At 46.1% G+C, this 19,243-nt stretch overlaps 1 protein-coding gene across 5 annotated transcripts in view; it reads right to left on the bottom strand.

Moving 5' to 3' along the window:
- The window catches only part of HECW1 (HECT, C2 and WW domain containing E3 ubiquitin protein ligase 1), a 270,071-nt gene extending 256,982 nt beyond the window's left edge, over positions 1 to 13,089 (bottom strand). For 4 of the 5 annotated variants that reach the window (XM_074890150.1, XM_074890071.1, XM_074890307.1 and 1 more), the window contains exon 1: positions 12,870 to 13,089. Coding sequence is in view for 3 of the 5 variants with exons in the window: in XM_074890071.1 (XP_074746172.1) it covers positions 12,870 to 12,899 (30 nt within the window). In the remaining 2 variants the exon portion in view is untranslated. Of the gene's footprint in view, positions 1 to 3,402; positions 3,481 to 12,869 lie in introns of those variants that run through there. The other variant, XM_074890231.1, reaches the window with a different exon arrangement.
- Positions 13,090 to 19,243: the final 6,154 nt, after the last annotated feature.

The following is a 19,243-nucleotide window of genomic DNA, read 5'->3' as shown; positions in this document are numbered from 1 at the left end:
GCTAGAAAAGCATTTAAGATCTGAAGATTTAGGGTCCATCAACTGAAAATGGCTAAGCATTTCTGGCAGAGCATGACAAGGATATCTGAAAGATCCCCATTTTCATCCATGGACAGCAGGACACCTTCAAGGTAAAGTGAAAGAACTTTTCAAAATATAATTGTTTTTCATATATATTTGGCTATCTATACTCAGCCTATGAAAACATTAAGCACACTGATAAAGTTTCTGCTATTTCTCTTTTGATTTGTCCAGGGACAGACAAAGTTTCACACCTCCAAGTTTTGCCCAGATGATAGAGCAGTTCGAGACTAGTTCTGCCTCTGGCTATGTGTATACCTGGAGCCAGGGAACCAGTGACACAACAGGGACACCCTCCAGCCTGTCATCCAGCAGAAGAGGTGCAGGGCCAGGGGAAGACTGAAAGGTACCTGTATACGCAGGATGCAAGGCAAGCACTAGCAAATAAGCACAAGAAATTGGTGAACTAAACAGAATGAGGAATAGTCTTAGGATAATAATAGAAAAAAAATCCATTAACCTTCTCTTTCTTCATCTTACTTAGGAGGTGACAAAGCTGCTATGTTATTGCTGCACAGCATGCTCTGAACAAGGAACTGCTCAGTTGTCAAACAAATGCGTTGTTGAGTGTTCACACTAAGAAAAATGCATTTTCCACATTCATGTTTTGACAGACTAAGCGGCTGGAGGATGGTCTTCAACACACCAGAACAACCCACAGGGCAAAGGGTGAAAAAAGGTCTTTGCAGGAACAAGACAAATTGCCACAAAAGGGGAGAAAGAAAAAGCTGTTGAAATGGTAAAGACTTTAGTTGAAGCCATCATTTTTCTGTCCATTGCACCGACGCCTAGTTTGACTGCCACAGGAGAAGTGAAGCCAAAATGGGACACTTCTTTCCTCGATGAAGATCACTTTTGAACAATCTGCCACAGAGGGTTTGCTTTTGCTGTACCCTAAGTAAGACAGCCCAGGTCTGTCAAAGCACAGGCCTTTTTGTAACTAAAAATAAGTAGGTGCTACCATCACTGACACCAGAAGGGCCTAAACAGTACCACTATGCTTGGCTTGTAGCAGCTTAGATTGGAATACCAAACATCTACAGGCTTGCTATTGAGAGAATAGACATATTATAGCCTCCAATGGCTATAAAAAAGGTGTTCGTGAGGTAGAGGGAAGCAGAGATAATAAGAAGGAAAAAAAAATTGCTGCCATCAGTGTCAGGAGTTAAAAAAAAAAAAAAAAGAGAGAGAGAACCTGGCTAAAATAACGTTAGTATCTAAACTGGAAAAACTGAATTAAAAAGGGAGAAGGGATGCCATTCAAGGTGATCTTGTCAAGCCAAAAAGCAAACATGTACGTGTGGGCAGGTTCCCTCACCAACGTGCTTTTGTTTTCCAGTGTGCAAGTGTTACAAAACTGTAAGCTGAAAAATCTGTGTGGTCTCTGTCCCACATAAATACGCAGTGAATTTTTTCACAGTTACTTTAAGCCCTTCTGGGCCAAATGAATCCGCAGTGCAAGATCGGTGACTTAAATGCACTTGACGTAGCAATGAGATCAGGCCTGGGCTTCCGCAAAGTAAATACAATAATACAACTGCAACATTATAATGATGATGTGCGCTGAAGACAGTAGATAGTTTTTAAGAAATGGCTGGCTTTATGAAGCAGAGTAGGTCAGGTCTCATCTTCTGCACTGTGGGAAACGAAAGCAGTTTGAAGTTTTCCTTACAGCTGAAGCATAACAACAACAGCCACCACCTTGCCACACCTCCATCTCTGATCTCTCCCAAACGGATCTGATCATTAAACAAGGCTGCAGGGCTCCAGGTCCTCTGAACGGCTGCCAGCTGCAGTACAAACACATTCTCATGAGAAACATTTTGATTTTGTTTAAAACAGCACTTTTTTTGACAGAAAACCGTTCCACTGGCAAATTTTCATGCGGTTCCACTATTTAATATGCCTCCCCTCCTCCCACACATGCATGCACCAGAGCTACTTTGAGAAGATAATTATGCTGCATGTTTGCAGTGCATTGGGTTTGCTTCTGCCAGGTCTCCTGTCTTCGCTGGGAGCGAGAGAGTCCAAGGAGAGGAGTCATCAAAATGGGGGTGACTCAATGTCTGCACATAAATGACACATATTCCCAAAAAATATATGCAAGGAAAAAAATACATGGATTGATTTATTTATTTATTTACTTCAAAGGAGGCTTGGTAGCCTCAGGGTGGCTCACATGGTGACAAATTCAGCTCTTTACTCAAGCAGGCAGCTATCTGAAAATGAACTTCGTAATTATACCACCAATCTCGATCAACAACTGAAGAAGTGCATGTGATTTACGGGGGTCTCCAGTTTTCAGCAAATAATCCTCCAGTGCTGCACAGATATGAGTAGTGTTTGTGTCTCCAGCTCTTTCCTGTGACTCAGCATTCAGCAGGGCTGCCAAGGGCTGGTCCAAGCTCCTGAACCACACCTGAACCACACACGGGAAGACAAGCCCAGCACTGCAGGGATGCGAAGCGTGCACGGCAAGAGGAGAAACATCGTGCTTGGTTAGTGGTCTCTAAGAAAGTTTGCTCAACGCCAACCCTCTCTGGCCTAAAAATGGGATTTTTTTTTTTCCCCTCTAAAGCAACTACATAACAATGGTTCTGTATTAGACAGAAGACCTGCTACCTCCAAGAAGATGCAGAATTTGCCTGCTAACTTTGGCACAAAACCTCCACTTCCTTTAAAAACTGGGGGAAAAAAAAAAACACCTAAAAGGTTTGAGAGGGAGCTAACTTCTTTTAGATTCATTTAGCATGAACTGAAATGTTAACTGTGTTCCTCTGATGAGAAATCCTCAATTTGCAAGTCCAGCTGAGACCTCTATGGCTGCAAAGTCTCCCTCCTGCCCAACCACCTATCAGAGACCATGAAGGCAGGGATCCAGGGAAGTGGTTATGGAAAGCCAATGGTTTTGGATGAGTGGTGCAGTTGGAAAGCATCTTCCTGTAATCTCTCACCTACATCTTCTCACTCTAAAACTCAGAGATGAGCCCAACAACGTTGAGCTCTGATCCTAGGCCCTCTGAGGCTTGAAGAACTGGTTACTACATATAATCTGTTGCTTATCAAAGCTCTGACTGAATTATATTGGTATCTATTACATGAGAATTTGTATCTGAAAGCTTTCATATTCACCATTAGCTACCAGGATTCAACTCAGAAAACTACTCCATAAAACAAGTCAAACGAACATGGAGATTCCCATTGGACACATCACTGAAGCATGAATAAAAACAGTTCAGAAGACTGAGACTGAACACAGATATTTTGGGCCAGATCAAAAGAATGCAGAATTTAGGCACTGAAGTTGAAAATGGTACTCACTGCTACTGAGCCCTGCTTTCAACGTAACAGCATTCAGGGACCTAGTGTTCTGCTCCTGCGCATTCCAGAAACTCCAGTCTTGACATCCCACTTGCTGCTCTGCATATAAAACACATGAACCAGTCCTTGGCAAAGGAACCCAGAAACTCCCCCTCTACCCATTAAATCAGAGTTATGCTCCCTCTTGCTCTCTGGCTCAATGAATCTGCAAATCTTCTATGCGGAACATAATGACTTTGGCCAGATGGGTGTAAATCACGTCCCATACTCACACACACTTAGAGGAGCTCCCTGCCTGTTAGGGCAAATTCCTGGAAAGTCACAGATCTAGGTCTGATCTAAATCAGGTGCAAGAGAAATACTAACACCCCTTCCTGGAGGGGGCAGCTCCTCCCTGAGCAACAGGTTCTACCCAACACACCAGTTTTAGAGTATCTGCTTCTGAGGATCTGCCTCCCTTCAGGCACTGTTAACCAGCTTTGCACCTGACCCAGGGCACAAGCACACCGAGGGGGAAGAGATGTAGCAAACTGCTTTTGCCTGCATTATGCTGGAGATAAAAGCCCTGGGGAGCACAGAGCAGGAACCCCACTGCTGCCTGCATACAAACCAGTCGCATGCAGCCAACTCAGGCTAATCTGTTATGCCTCTCTTTTTTGGTGCAGTGCTGCACAAAACATGGCTATAGTGTCCTGGATGTAAGCTAGTAAGCTCACAGTATGCCATGTAGACTTAGCAGCTTAGATCTTCATTTGCTTAAGGCCCTCTTATCACTTTTCATTTCAGCCTGTGGGCGTCCCTCTCGTGGTCCCACAGGGATTATGTGGATTAGCAATACTGCATTTATATCCCTTTTGGTCCAGGTAGCTAAAAGGAGATGAACTGGGTTTTCCAGTGAGTTATTAGAAGGCCATCAAGTACATTGATCTCCTGTCCATCTCTCAGCTCTATTACAAGGTCACAAATCAGCCAAACACATTATTCACGATGACCCTTCCCGAGCTGCTAGATCATACGGTGTTAAATCAGTAGACTCCTCCTCAAACATCTATTCCACATCTTCCCCTTGCTGAGCTAGCCTGACAGTCCATCTCACACAAACCATGAGCCTTCTACCACTTGTGTACCAGCTTTCCTAAGGTGCATTGTCTTTCTAAAGTCAGCAGGAGTCCCTAAGCAAGTAACATCATGCTTTCACACACACTGCTAGCAGAATTAGGTTGGAAAAAATAGGTTAAAACAGGCATATATTTAACTTGGAGTCCAAACCTCAGAATCTTACTTTACCAACAAATAATTCATACACACATGTACAAAATCCACGTTTGATAACCACTAGAAGTCATTCTGATATGAACTAGGCAATCAAGAGGCTCTGCCAGACGCACTTCTATTCCCACTCCAAGTAGAGGTTTAAATGTACCACCTCTCCCTCACAACCCTATATTCATCCCTTTTCTGTAATCAAGCAACTTCTTCCTGTACAATCTGTTGGGACATTGTTTCTTACTAATTTCCAATTAAAGCTTTAGATATTTTGGGTTGTTTTTTTTTTTAAAGATGGTGAGGGTGCAGGGTTGGGACACCCCTGCAGGGACCCTAGCCTGGGCCACTACCCCTATTCCAAGCTTCAAAAAGCCACCTTTGCAGGCAGACACACAAGGAGAGAAGAGGCACGAGGGCAGTCTGCCCCTTTCTAGTTCTGCAGCAACTTCCCTGGGCTTGTGATGATCTTCCAAGCTGGATAAGACAATACAGCTGACACCTAGAAGAAGCTACCATGTGGCTCCAACAAGCAAATCAAGCAGCTGATCCTTAGATCAGATTTCTAGAAGACGCTGTCTGCTTCCACCCTCCTCTAGGATCCACCTCTAGCCAAACCTCAGCAGCACAGTTGGCGAGTTGAACACACAGAAGCACCCAAAACACTTTACTACACCTTTGCTACAATTTTGCTGCATTGCTTGCTATTTTGTTCCCATGTCTCAAACTTTTTCATTCCCTCCTCAGCAACAGTAAAATCTAACACTAGGTTTGTAAATTGCCTTGAGCACTTTAGGATAAGCAAGTACCCTCTCTGTACCTGCTCCTGCTTTATCCACAGTTGAGTGCAGAAGACACAGATATTTAAGAATTCAGACACTTACAATTAGGTGATACATGTTTTTAATTAGAAATGCCCTAATATAATTGCTCAAATGCAGACACTGATGTTTTAGCCTACATCATGCTATTGGGTACAGAGAATTAGTCTGAGCTATTAACCCATGTTTTAATTGTCTGAGACATAAGATTGCACAGCCTAGGAACAGCTATCTGTGTAGCAAAGTGCATTGGAAAGAACAACAGTACTCTGCAATCACCCAGTTCTTGGGGAGTGGGAAGGCTGAAGGGGGAGAGGAGATATCAAAGAGAATGCAAACTCATGTGCAGAGAGGGAGAGCCTTTGAAAATCTGCAAAGAGGATGCTTTGAGAGTAACAGTTCTGAGGAGCATGAAGGAGTAATATAAAGTCAAATTTCAAGAGCGGGTAATGGTTCTACACCAGCATGCAGTTCCTTGACCAACATAAGAAATCCTGCTTTTAGTCAGGTGGGAAAGCTTATTCTTTAATGGGAGCTTTGCTCATATAAAAAACTGAGTAATTTCCTTTCACACACAAAGCAAAATCCTTAAGGAACGTTAAGAAGCAGAACCAAAAAGAAGGTAAATCAGGTAGCCAAATCTTATAAGCCACCATATTGATGGGTCTTGGAAGGGAGTTCTACCACAGGACCAGGTGCTTCTATGTTGGAACCCTTTTCCAGCCTAAGAAGATGAGGAGAAAATACAGTTCAGCTCATTAGTCCTTAATACCTGGTCTGGGTAGTAACTCCTGTGGTTGCTTCTGCTTTAGCCTGCTGCTAGAGTAATGAGAAAGAAATGTCAGTGCTTCATGCTGGCACAGCAAACAGCCAGCTTCCCTATGATACTCAGCTATGTAAAAAAAAGTTTAAAAAAAATAGATCACAAAAGGCCAGACAGCACTGCCCTTCATCAAGCAAAGTTCCCAATAACTTCAGGAGGACCATTGTTCATTTTCAGACCAAAGGGTTTGTCTCAGTAATACTTTATCTCAGCATCGGGTCTCCACTATGACTCAGGGAATGTATGTAGTATTTCTGAATCACGGTATTGACCTCACATTGACTACCATTTGAGAGCATGGTGCAGTCAAATTAAGCAACTTTAAAAGTTCCTGAAAAGATCTCACTCCTGATCTCCACGCAGCTTCCACGGGCCTGTAACCAAGGCAGCAGACAACCTAATGGCTAATGGACCTTTCATGAACCTTGAACAGCATCATCTTGGAAACGTGTGTTCTGACTCCAAGATTAAACATTTCATCCTCTTCCCCCCTCTTCATGTTAAGCATGTAGTAACTAAACCTTGCTATTTAAAGCAAAATGCTGCTTCAGAGAGTAAATCTATTGTTGTCTTTGTCTTCTTCAGACAACCACACAGTTGCAGACAAAAAGTACCATGTCAAACAAAAAGCATATATATTTCTATACTAAAAATCCTAAGGCCTCTCCAAGAGCTTTTTTTTTTTAAAAAAAAAAATCATAAAAGACAGTTGACAAAATAACCCAACACCTGATAGATGTTCTGCAATAGAATGTGAATTCTAAGTTTATATTTTCCTTAGGCTGTAGGCACAAGACAGTATTTCCTACTTTAACAACATCAGCCTTACAAGGCCCAGATTTCAAAGGAAAGCACCTAGCTGCACAAGGACCAGCTTGGGACATCAGACGATCCTATCCATCCCACTAGTTTGTCAAGCACTGGTCAGCGTGCCTGCAGATGCCCAGGCAGGTAGCCCCACACACATTAGCTGTGTCCAGCTGGAAGGACAACCGCAGTTTAAATGGTTCAGGAAATGCCTTACAACAGGCATCCAGCTCACAACCAAAGCTGGATTATCCCCAACTTTGTTGCTTCTTACCTAGTTTAGCAAAGTCTGTACAATATACAACGTATGTTCTGCCAAAGAGACAGACTTTGGCAGGATCGTTTGTTTCGGGGAAGAAGGAGTCACAGCAAGACTTAAGATCCAGAGAACAGCTCCTTGACCCGTCTGCTCCACACAACGAGCACTCAGGCATTTCACCCGCATACAGTAAAGAACAACTTATTTAACCATCTTGTCAAGCGTTCCCTCTCTCTTGCTCTCCTCTCCCCCTTGGGAAAAGCAGACAATTTCCTGCTCCACCTCTTCCGCTTACACGTTTGGGAGGGGTATCCATCAGCCTTCCCCTCTGCAAAAAGTATACAGTGGGTAGCACAATATCTGATCTTCCCAAGCTTGCAGGATGCCATCCGAAATTTTACATGGAGACGTGTGAAAGCACTTTGTTGGCACCAGAAGAACAGCATGCTCCTCCTTCCTCTAAAACAATAGGCCTGCTGAACTACACATTTCAGGACCTGACAAACCTGATTTGGTAATTGAAGGTGCACATGGCACACATTTGCCTATGGTATGGAAAAATTAATTATACCACATGACAGATTTCAGTCCTGGTGTTCAAAAGCTCATTAACAAAACTACTTTAAAAGGTGCTAATAGAAACAAATGCCTTTAACATCACAGACTTCCCAGATGACTCCTGCTATGGAGATGGATGACAAATCACTGTCAGTCATCTTTAAATTCCATATTGACTACACTGAAGCAATTACCCATTTATTTTTAGAGCATGTTCCATTTTAAACACAAGTGATTCAGTCCAAGAGACATTCTATCCTGCATCACTATTTCATGGGTTAACAACTCGCAGATTTAAATGGATTTGAATTCTGGGACAAACAGTTGCTTTTTTTTTTTTTTTTTTTTCTTTCCTTTTGACTCTAGACATTGGTTGGGAATTTTAATTCAGGCTTCAAACCAAACAAATGTTGGTGTTCTACAAGCATCTGCAGAGAAATATAAAAATATCTGGAAAGCGTGAAAGAGCGAGCCTGTTTTGCTAAATGCATAAAATGAAACCTCAGCGAAGGTCTCAATAATAGCCTTCCTGCCTGCTGTGCACGCACTCTCTCCCACAGACCTTCTGCTCTGCAGCAAGGGAACGCTGCCTGCGCTGCTGCGTCCTCAAGGAACTTTGCAATACAATGGAGCGCAGCAGTTCCCTGAGGAGCACGGTGCTGATCATTTACTTCGATACTTCAAACAAGAGCACCAGGGTTTCCCCCTTTTTTAAGATCTAAAATGAACAGCTTGCCATATCGATCCCCTCCCCGTCCCCAAGCCACCTCAAGGTTTACCTGCATTGTAGGCAATGTGCTGGACAAAAGGATGAGGGGCTGGGATCAAGCTTAGGCTGCTCCTAACTCATGGAAAAGGAGGGTGAGATGATAAAGTGGAGAGTTGGGGAAGGAGAGTCCTGAGGAGCTGAGGTTTCTGTTGCTGCTGCCACTGGAGGGAGAGAACAAACAGGAGCTGCAACAGGTACTGCAGTGGGGGAACCCCACTTCAGGCTCAGCTGCTGCCCTGCTTCAGCCCAACTTCTCCCACTTTCCGAAGCAAAAGCAGGCTGTGGGGCTACAGCCAGCAGCCTGCTGCCCGTGACAACTGCTTGTTTTGCCTGTAGCTTGGACCAGTTTTACTGGCCCATATTCTGGTGAACCCACAAACATCTGAGACGAGGACACCATCTTGCCAAGGGACAGTCTCAGCCCCTTGTTGGGAGTCCTGCCTGAAGAACCTACTTCAGAGCTGTCGATGAGATACCCCAGCCATGGCATAGCTGATCAAAAAAGTCCAAGACTGACTCACAAGCCTATTATACAGCTGCCTAGCCACCATTCATTAACTGTAACAAAAATGACCCTGGGCTCCCTACATCAAAGAACCTTGCCATTTCTTCTTAATTAATTCTAAGCATCTTCTTGGCCTCAAATCTCAACTGGAAAACATCAACCGGAGTAGGTGGCATCTCAGCCCGCCCTTTGCTACTGCCTGTGCTTTTATTTTTCCTGTGTTGCACGCCTCCTGAGATTATCAGTGGAAACCAAAATACTGCTGTTTTAGGACAAATGCGCAAGTACGTAAGAGCTAGCGTTGTTTTAGATTTTATCAGAATTAATGTTCATGATATCTAAGGCCAACAGAAATGTATTTCTAAGGAATTAAACCAAACCCCTGCAGTGGTTGCCACTCAGCCATTGCAGAATCACAACAGCACATGAAATGTTACAAGAGAAATGGGTAAAAAAACCCTTAAACAGAAGCAAAACTGACTCATCTCCTTATTGCCAAAACCGAGAAAGCCACTGAGCGTAAACAAACAACAGACATCCTGAAGAAAAGGGGGCGTCGCAATTCCTTTTCGTGCTAATAGGCAGACACAGACTGGATGAGCAGGACCATCCTCCAGCTGCTCCCCCAAGCCGAGCTGAAGGAAGGAGCCAATGGTACAGCAACGGTCCGGGCAGCACAGGTGGCACCGGCGGCCGGGGAGCATCTGAAGTGCTGGTGACTCCCCATGCACTGACAGTTCCTAGCAGTGTACGCTGGAAAGCTGTCCCAGCTGCAGGTACGATCCACTTGTGAAACCCACACGTATGTTTGGATACCCAATTAAAGTGTTTTGGGTAATATTCACTAAGGCACACTTTGGCGTAGGCTGGCAGCATCCCTTCCACAGAACAGGAGGGAGAGCGAGCCAGCACACTTGTATAAGGCTCGAGCTTTCCTCCCTGTCTGTAGGGGCCTCTCTATAAGTTACAATCTACGCGTGCTGAAGCCAGACCTTGTGGGTAATCCTAAATTTGGAGGAAACTAAGTAGGTAAGACTTAGGACCAGAGAGATGCTTAGAAAGAACGAAAGTCACTGTGAAGACGAGTTACATTCTCCGGCAAACTCCATCACCACAAACTAAGGTACTTTGGAACAATTACTTTTTATAATCACTGAAAGCCCTTCTGTTTGAAATTTGCAACGCACTTAACTGGTGGGGGAATGGGAAGGTTGTCTTGTGGGATTTTCTTTTTTAGAAAGCAGTTTTCAGAGTTGAAACCACAGGGGCAACCGTAATGCCTGCATCTCCAAGACAGATTTCCAACAACTTTAAAAAATACGTAACCCAACCTCTTTGTTAGAACAGCTTCTGGCCTGACACCAACTATTCAACACCACCCCTCTCACAACTTGAATCCCCCCCACTATGCCACAACCGCATCTCTTGCAGTATTTCAAAAAGCAGCTAATAAGCTAAATTCCGCTTGCGCTGTTTATTCAAGTAATTGCATTGTTTGTAAGACCACCATTCAAAAGGAGGCAATAAGAACGATTTAGCACTACCTTGAATGAACGCTACTTAGTGTCAGACATAACACATGCAAAACGCCACGAAGCTTCACAGGGATTATCTCGTAGTCGCAAAGAATGCTAGATTGCATGCCACGTACACGAAAGACAAAGCCACAGAAAGATGCACTTTAGTAACAAGTCTTAGCCAGTTATTTATTGGAATACAATAAATTCCACGTTGTTTATTAGAATGCTTTTAAAATACTGAGCATATGGATTTTGAATTGATTCTTTGGGATGTTCTGAGCGCGTGTACACAGTTTGCTTTCAAATAAATCACCACCACATTCAGCTATTGATAGTTCCTGATAAAGTCACTGAGCGCGTCTGTTCATGCTCTGGCCCGCTCTGGTTTCAAACGGGTAAACTGATGAGAAAGAGCTGATTGATACTAAAAAGGTTAGGAGTCCAGAGCTCAGGTCACATTCAGTCAGCAACACATTAGCGTATGTATCACACAAGTGAGACGACCCACCATCCACCACCAACTCACCCACCGCTCGCTCCTCACAAGCGCTGGCCAGCTGACCAGCCACTCTTTGTTCTGAGCTAACTCCCCGCTCACCCTCCTGAAGCAAAGCAGTGAATAGACCCAGCATCTCCTCCGTAAGGACAGATGCTCTTTTCCCTCCCCGTACTAGACAGACTGCATCGGCAGGATGAGTGTTGTGTGTTGACTAAGCGTGCGCTGCTTTTTTACACCTACTTCTGGTTCCAGCATGAAAATCAACATTGCACCTGTGTTGTCCAAATGGGTGTGCGTTTCAGAGACAGAAAAGAAATAGAGACAGCAGCCAGGACACATACTATACTCCACTTCTTCATAAAACACACGTACTACACACAGAAATGATAATCCCTTCTTAGTGGAAAATCCAAATTTTCAAAATGAATCCCCAAGCTAAAATGAATTACTGTAATAACTGCAATCCTCGTATGAGCACTAATCAGAAAGGCGCAGCCGGCCACCTGCTATGTGGCACCGCTGGCACAGCGGCACCCTGCCCCTAATTGCTGCTGTGTTCAGGCAGGGCTGGGTGCCCCACAAAACGAGACGGTAGCGCTGGGAAATACACGGACAGGATCACAGCCTGACTGACTGTTGTACAGTCTCACTACGCACTTCTGCTGAGTGCAGCATAAAAAAAAAAAAAAAAAAAAAAAAGGGCACTACTGCAGCTCCAAACAGCAGGATGCAAAAATCTAAACCCAGGCCAAGTAATTTCTTCTGCAACTACAGAGAAACACACGGGAAACGATGCAAGGGACAACAAAATGAATTGTATGCACCTGTGTCAGTACAAACCCATTATCTATGCAGGCTGCGAAATGAGAAAAGCAGCATTTGACAGTGCTACAGGCTGGGGCAATGTTCTTAACATACTTATTATAAGTTATTTTATTTAACTGCTAACGAAGAAATGCAGTTACATAATAACACAAGGTAATAACCAAAATATGAAGTCACAAGATTGGCTTACAGCAACAGAGCCGGGGGAAAAAAAGGCAGTTTGTGCTTTAAATTTTGCTGCATTGTCAAGGAGCCAAGAACCAAATCTGGGGGCTTCTTCTTTTACAGGGAAGGGACGTAACCACCGAAAATTCAGCGCGGGACTCTTCATCACCGCCTGCGCGCATCCACATCCCCAAATGATGTCAATCCCCGCCGGCACGTCGCTCATCATAATTCTACACTATTTCCTCGCTAGTGGAATCCAGCCGACAGGCCGACGGCTGAGCTCGGAACCCACCAGGGCCCATCCGCTCCATGGAGAGCACCCCCCCGCCCCCTCCCCGGCCACCCCCCACCCACGGAAGTGCCCACGGACACGGAGGGAGGGCAGGAGGTCCCGTTCCCGCAGAGACCGGCCGGCTCCCGGGCACAAAGGCACCCGCGCCGCCGGGCACGGATGGCAGCGCACACCCGCGACCCGCCACCGCACCTCGCCCGCCCCGGGAAGGGCCTCTCCCGGCGGCGAGGCCGCTGCCGGCCCCATCCCGCCTCGCACTTCTCCGCGGGGAAGCAACGCCAAACCTCCCCCCCACACACCCCCCTCCCCGGGCCCCGTCCCCCCCGCCGCGGGGCCGGGCGGCAGCAGCCCCTCGTACCTGGACAATGCCGGCCTGGGCACAGCTCATGCTCCCCCGGCGAGGGCAGCTCTCACATCCCACACGTGGGGCTCGGGGCCCGCCGCCTGTCAGCCCGCGGGGAGGGCGGGCGGGGTGCCGGCGTGTCAGCCCCCGCCGAGCCGCACCATAGTCCAGCACCGGCTGATACGACCGCAACGCCGCCGCCGCGCTCCGTCCTCCTCCTCCTCCTCCTCTTCCTCCTCCTCCGCCCCGCCAGCCTCCTCCCACTCCGCCGCCTGTCGCTGGGTACCGGCCGCCTGGAGCCACCCACACGCCGCGGCGGGCACCAGGCAGCGCCGCCCGCCCGGCCCGGCCCGGCCCGGCCCAGCCCGCCCCTCAGCGCGCCGCCGCCCGCCCGGCCCCCGCCTCCCGCCTCCCTCCCGCCGGGCTCGGCTCGGCTCGGCGGGGCTCCGCGGCGTCCCAGGCCGCCTGGGGACGGGGCGGGGACGGCCCGGCGGCCCGCCCGCAGCCGCAGGCCGAGCCCCCGCCGGCTCCCCCGGCCCCGCCGCGCTCCTACCGCCACGCCACCCCCCCCCCCCAGCACCCCGTCTCTCCTCAGCTGCTCCCCCGAGCACGCGGCCCCGCTGCCGGCGGCTCTCCCGGCTCACCCCGCCCTGCTGCACATGGGCGCTGAGGCAGAAAAATTCCCCCCTCTCCCTCTTGCCCCTGCAGCCCCGACCTGCCGCCCTCCCCACCGACCCCACCAGGGCCGCAGTCTCTGCGGCGGGGGGGCCACACGCCTTTTCCCCGCACACTGAGGCAGCAGTGCGGGAGCAGCGCAGCTCTAGCGCCCGGGGGAACACCCTCACCCTCACCTCCCCTCTCCTCTCCTGGGCAGTGCTGTAGGAACCGCACAAAGAAAGCCCCAGTGCCACGGCTGGGGAGCGGGCGGGTTTCCAGAGGCAGCTCAGGACCCGGGCAGAGCTGTCACACGCTCCTTCCCCCCACTTGTCCTGTCCCTGGGCAAAGCCGCTCCCCAAAACCAGTCCGGGAGCGCTGCTGAGGCTGGAGGGAGGCAAAGCCCCCCGCCTGTCAAAGGGCTGAAGAGCAGCTCTTCGTGTCAGCTGGAAGAGGGAAAAGGCAGAACAACTCTGCGGAGGTCTGCTAAGCCCCTTACCTCATTTTTCTAGATAGAAGGTTTTTAGATAATAGCAGGTTTTTTTAAACCATCCCGTTCGAGCGGATTCCCCGCCCTCACCCCCACCCCCACCCCCCGCTACTAAATGCATCCATTTTTCAAGAGTATTCTGGACCTTAAGCTGTGTCCTGAAGCAAAGTCATGTTGATAGAAACCACAAATATACCCAGTAACATATCACAATTGAAGCTAAGTTTGTTTCTAAGACCATCTTTGCATTCTCCGCCCATACAAATTTCTCTGGAACTAAAGATTTACTGTGCTTGGTATCAGTGCAAGAAATTTTTATTCTACTTTTTTAATCAATGCACTCTGAAATATTTTCAGAGACATTGTGGCCTCTAATTTCCATTTGATCCTCTCATTTCCCTTCTTAAAGAGGTGAAACAGGAGAAATTAGAACCTAGCATCAGCAGAAACCTCCGAAGAAAAGTCAAATTTAATTTGGGAAGGAGAATGGCTTGGTATTTTATTGCATTAGTGAAAGAAGAAATACATCTACAGTCAGAATTACCGGCACGTGAGATCAGTGAGCGGGCTAGTTCCCTGTGCAGTCAGGGGGGGCCCATCCCAAAGCCACACCAGCTCTTCCCCAAGAGCGAGGCAGACCAAAAGACATGCCAGGCCATGAAGGCCACGCAAGCAAATTAATGTGCATCTCCAGACACATCTGTGTGCAACCACGCTCCTCTGCAGGTGTTTGAGGGATTCGGCTGATGTTTGGGCAAGCAGGCTGTCCCTCCTCATCCTCTGAGGCCAGGCACTGGTCACAGATTGCAGTAGGCCATGCTAACAGATACCTAACAGGAGGCCTCCAGCCAGATATTTGCCTCCTTGTTTTAACGCTGTGTATCAATGCTTACACTGAAACTGCTCGTGGCAGGCATGTGCTTTTGCCCTTGCACCTTGAAAGTCTAAATAAGAAGGAATAAAAAGGATGCAGAAGAGAGTCAGGAGAACAGATAGGTGAAGTATTTTGCCCAAAGGTCACACAGCAAGTTGCGGGAAGAGAGCAGACAACTGCCCCAAGCCTCCTCAACTCTTGATTCATTGCCCGCTCTGAGCTCTTCCCCAACTCCTTCTGCTCGTGTGGGTTACTGGTGTAATTCTACATCATGTATTATATCTCAGGCACGCATCTCATCCCCAAAGGTGGATGCATTCATTGATTCTATCGAAGACACTAAGTTGGCTAAAACAGGAAATTTAATAAATGCATATGCTCTAAAACACAGCCTAAATACAGCAACCCAAACTCCAAGCTTGATTCCAAGTTGTAGAGGCAGCTTAACATTATGGATGTGCAAGGAGGAGCCAGAACCTCCATCAGCAAATTTCAGGACCATGAGACTTGGGGCACAAGGCCTTGCCCTGTTCTGTGGACCAGGGGAGAGGAACCCCTTTAAGGAGGACTGGGCATGTGTTTCCTCTTCACTAGCTACTACCCCTGCTTTCCTCTCAGAATGAAAAGAACATCCTGAATCTCCTACAGGAGAAGGAAGTTAAAAATTGTCCCCTGTTGGAATTTGAGTAAAACCAGGGAGATCAAAATTAAGATCAAGAGGCAAACTGCATACCCACCTCCTGTAGATACACATTCAAATATTGAGCAGAAGAATGTGGCAAGTGATTCAGAAAATGAACCAGGCTTTAAAGAGGACATTTTGCCCTCCTGTTCCTCAAAAGAAGGAAATTATACACATAGGAAATAGAGTGGTTTCCACTGTAACTTTGCATTTTACTGAAAGGAGGAGAGTTGCATAATGCATAAGGAGCTTTAAAATTAGACTAAACTTTGGCAGTTCAGATGCTTATCTATATTATAAACAAACCTCTGAATTTTATATGCCTACCTATTATACACTGCCCGACCTCCCACAGACTAAGCAAAACAGCAACTTTTGCTGTCCCACAAGCCTGTCGACAACTTCTGGTATCTTTTTAGCCATAAGCTAAGGCATAGTCATGCCTCAGGACAGGTCTACAGACAGCATAAGGTGAAGATTATTTGGGCAGCCAGTGACCAAGATGCATGTTTGTTTTGCAGGGAATTTTGCAGAATTTTGGCAGCCAGAGAGTAGCCCTGAAAAAGCAGGAAAGGGAGCAAGAAAAATTTGGTTTAGGGAGGGTGGAAAAAGTAAGATGAAGCAACTGTATCTTTCTCTACCAAATATTTCTGAGGGACATAGACCTACACTCTTGAGTTGGCGCAGGACGGATTCCATTTCATTTCCAAAATCTGTCATTCTGGTGGCTCATTCATACCTCAGGAGGTCCTCATTCAGAGGAACTTCTACTTAGTATAGCATAATATTTTGAATGGTTTGTAGTTATTTTAAAGTGCTTTGATCATAAAATAAGTGAAAAACTGGGAAATTTTAGTTATTCTTAACAAATGTCAGGTACACCTTCATCTGGAAAAACAGACAAATATGGTGGTTGTCATGTTACAGCCAATAAAACCCACTGATATCCTTCTCTGCAAGACTTTTGACTTGAGCTGAACTGGGTGATGATGAAAGGACTGGGTAAAGCTCTCACAGGGTTTACTCATATCTTGCATATCTTTACAGGTGCGAACAGACCAGACTTCCCCCAAAAGAGCTTTTCTGAAAGAAGAAATGGTCAGCCTCTAAATCCTTTACTAAGCATGCTCCTGCCTTAAAGCTGTATAAAACCTGTGAGTAACCAGGCTGGTTAAGCTTTACATTGCGCATTTAATCTGTCAAACATAGGAGCACAGCCATTATCCTGCACTGGCCCTGGGTGGCCATTGTATAAGCAAAGACTGGATGACTGATAAATGGAAATCCACCACCTTGGCAGACCTGGCAGAAGACCAGGGCCGTTGTCGTGAGGGCCATTTAACAGTTCAGATGTACGTTTGGGCATACCCTCAGTTTTTATGCTGGATTCATCTGCAGCAGAGCTACTTGTCATGTAAGTACTTCTCTTTCCTGCAACATAGTATTTATAGTAAGTTTTACCAGCAAACACAATTTTTGCCTGATAAAGAGACTGCCACTCAGAGGATATAGGACAGCATTTCTAGATGCTAGATTCATTTATGTCCAAGTGGTATTCTCATACCTGGCTCACATGGCTTCTCATTTTGGATTATTCGCTCTGTTGGGACTCAGAGCTCCGTTACTGACTTTGACACACACAGTCTTTAAAAAGGCACTTGGCTGATGCTGTCTAATGTCTTTTACTATATTTTGCCTTACACAGATGGGGTTGCTCATATCTCAGCTGAATGTTATGCTTATGCATAGTAGTAGGTACTTGTCCAATGTAGGTGCTAGGACTTCAGGCTCTATTCAAGTGCTTTCTTTAAGCAGCTCTTGGGTACAAGCTGCCTTTTTCTTAGACAATATATCCTTCCTTCCTAGCAGCCCAGATCTGAACATTTGGGGAGGCCATGGCAGACACTGTCCTAGAAGAGATGACCAAGGATTATAATTGCTGGGGAATGACATGGGACAGGCCCAAGAGTGATTTCTGCCCTAGCAGGATTGCAACCTCTATAGCTACCAGTCCCCTTCCTTGCAGGAGCATCCCTCTTTCATCCTGGGTGTACAAGGAGTTTCTTTACGCAGGTACTGAGTTACTGGAGCATTTACCCAACTTGATCAGAAGAATTCCAGCCCTTCGGCTGCAATCATTTGCATGGCCTGATTTTTGCAGTTTCACCTAATTGTTTTACATGTAGATATACACTGGTTTGACGTTTGTCCCCGTTAAATTCATTTTTCTCTACCTTAATTCTCTTTCTAGAGCAAATGCTAACCAGCTTCAAAATAGAAGGAGGTTAAACATTAGCATCCCTGGCAGAAGAGCTACACAGTGATTATGAAACATTATTCTACATGGGCAAACATACTGCATATTTTTTCCTGCATAAAGACTATGATAATCCTACTAAGAGACCAACTATTTTTACAACTACGGCTCTACTTAAAGAAAAAAAACAATGTATAAAGCATGTTTAATGACACAGAGATTGAGCCCATATCCTGACAAGTTTTTCTGTCAGCAATGAAATGATTTAGATGAGTGTCCCTGTAGCTCCTTCGATATGTCCAGTAAATGGTGAGTTCACATCACAGCTTTTTCTCCCACACCAGGAAAATGGGGGTGGGAATACGCATGATCAGGGTCTCTCCTTCTCTACCCGGCCATCACAAAACTTACAAGAACTTGGTATATTTGAGACTCCCCATCTGATGTGCAGGAGAGGTCTCAGCTTCTTTTGTTTAAGGATTACATGGACTGTATATAGTCAGACACTCAAAGTAATTATGCAAGTCTTATTTTCTTAGGAATCCATGCTAGAAGAGGAGAATAATTGTCTCATTGTCTATGAAAAAAGTCAGGGATCTACAGCATAACTGCAACAATGAACCCCGGAGAGTCACAGCACCAGATTGATTTAGCTTAATTAACATATATTTAGCTTTAATCTCAGCTGGAGACCTCCTCTGAAAGGGCAAAGTGAGAAAATCTCTAGTTACAGGAGTAGGTTTTGAAGATACTCCCCCAAGAGGAATAATTCCGATGAAGACTGACCAAGTTCACCTTTCACGCAGGCAATGCTGCTATATTACTGACCAGACAACTATTCATGTGCTTAGACACGTGCTTTAACACTGTGCTAGAACAGAGCCAGAGAGAGGTTTTTCTTCTCTTGATGAGACTGGGTATTCAAAAGGGATGAATGAATTCCTGCTGAAAGGGGATGCTTCTGGTTTTGCTCTGCACCCAATTCCTGATCTGGTGGTCCCACCCCTTTCTGCTGAGGCTTCTACCAGGTCCTTTGACACCCACTGTTTTGCTGGGTTAATTTTCTACTAGCTGAACTGGAGTCAGGCCAACATCTCCCACTGGTACATTGGAGAGGGAGATGAAACCACTTGGACAGCAAGAGGGAAAAAAAATTGAGATTTCCCCTTTATGGGACAATAAGTCTGTTGGATCAGTTCAGACTTCTGATGAGAACTGGAAGAGGATCAAGCCCAAAACAAGCAGTGGTATTCCTCTTGCCTTGTGAAAGCACACTAAGACAAAAATCACTGCATACTCAGTAGGGTGGTGAAGATGAGATTGTTGCTGCCTGCATCCAGGCCTTGGAAATTTTTTTGAAGATGCCAAATGATCAGTTGTTCTGGCCTCCCTCTCAAAGGTTTCCAGACAAATCATTAGTAATTTATGGTTT

This window comes from Strix uralensis, chromosome 1 (genome assembly GCF_047716275.1).
Source record: "Strix uralensis isolate ZFMK-TIS-50842 chromosome 1, bStrUra1, whole genome shotgun sequence".
Classification (NCBI taxonomy): domain Eukaryota; kingdom Metazoa; phylum Chordata; class Aves; order Strigiformes; family Strigidae; genus Strix; species Strix uralensis.
This window is presented reverse-complemented; position numbering and strand designations above follow the sequence as displayed.